Raw genomic sequence first — 827 nt, 5'->3', positions numbered from 1 at the left:
AGCGGTTTTTCGCTGTAATCCAAGTTGTATAGGCCTATGTTAATACTGGAATATTAGTATTATACTTTTCTATTTTAAATTTGATTTGTGTCACCAATTAATTTTGTTGTGGATTTCTTTCAGTTGTTATGGACCAGTTTTGGTCTAGTTATTCGATGGGATGGAGTTAGTGTAGGAGAAATTCAACTTCCACATGATTATTGGAACACAACTTGTGGACTGTGTGGGGATTTCAATAGCGATGGTGAAAACGATTTAGATGTAAAACGTGATGGATCCTTGGTAATTGAACGTTTTTCCTTTCGGATTTAAGACGTCTTTTTGAAAATTTCTAATTCTGTGCTGGACAGCTCAAATAATATTTCTAATTTTTATTCATGCAGGCCAGAGACGAAGTGGACTTTGGAAACAGCTGGGTGGTGGATGAAACTGAATGTGATGAATCCGGTATTATCGTGGTAGATCCATGCTCAGAGGAGGGAGCAGCTCGACAAGCGGCCGAGGATCTTTGCTTCATATTGACTTCACCAACTGGCGCTTTGGCAAGTTGTCACGAGATACTAGATCCTAGCAACTATTACGATGCGTGCGTGTACGATCTTTGCGCCACGCTGCCAAACGAGGACCTGTATTGCGATCATTTACAAGAATACGCTCAGGCGTGTCGAGAACGCGGAGGGTCACCTGGACATTGGCGAACAGAAACACCCCAGTGCCGTAAGTATAAGCAACTCAGAAATGTGATTGACAGCGAAATATCGCCAAGGTTTTTATCCTATTGCTGATGATGTCTTTGTTTTGTTCTACTAACTAATTTATTTGTTTAT

At 40.6% G+C, this 827-nt stretch overlaps 1 protein-coding gene across 1 annotated transcript; it reads left to right on the top strand.

Moving 5' to 3' along the window:
• Positions 1 to 123: 123 nt before the first annotated feature.
• Positions 124 to 717, top strand: LOC117123352 (alpha-tectorin-like; the record flags this gene model as incomplete). Its single annotated transcript, XM_033269236.1, is given in 2 exon segments — positions 124 to 282; positions 384 to 717. Coding segments are annotated over 2 exon segments (493 nt in total), but the record flags the coding sequence as incomplete, so codon positions are not given.
• Between the last annotated feature and the right edge of the window lie 110 nt (positions 718 to 827).

This window comes from Anneissia japonica, unplaced genomic scaffold (assembly GCF_011630105.1).
Source record: "Anneissia japonica isolate Jap-2015-1 unplaced genomic scaffold, ASM1163010v1 scaffold133988_len827_cov104, whole genome shotgun sequence".
Taxonomy (NCBI): Eukaryota; Metazoa; Echinodermata; class Crinoidea; order Comatulida; family Comatulidae; genus Anneissia; species Anneissia japonica.
This window is presented reverse-complemented; position numbering and strand designations above follow the sequence as displayed.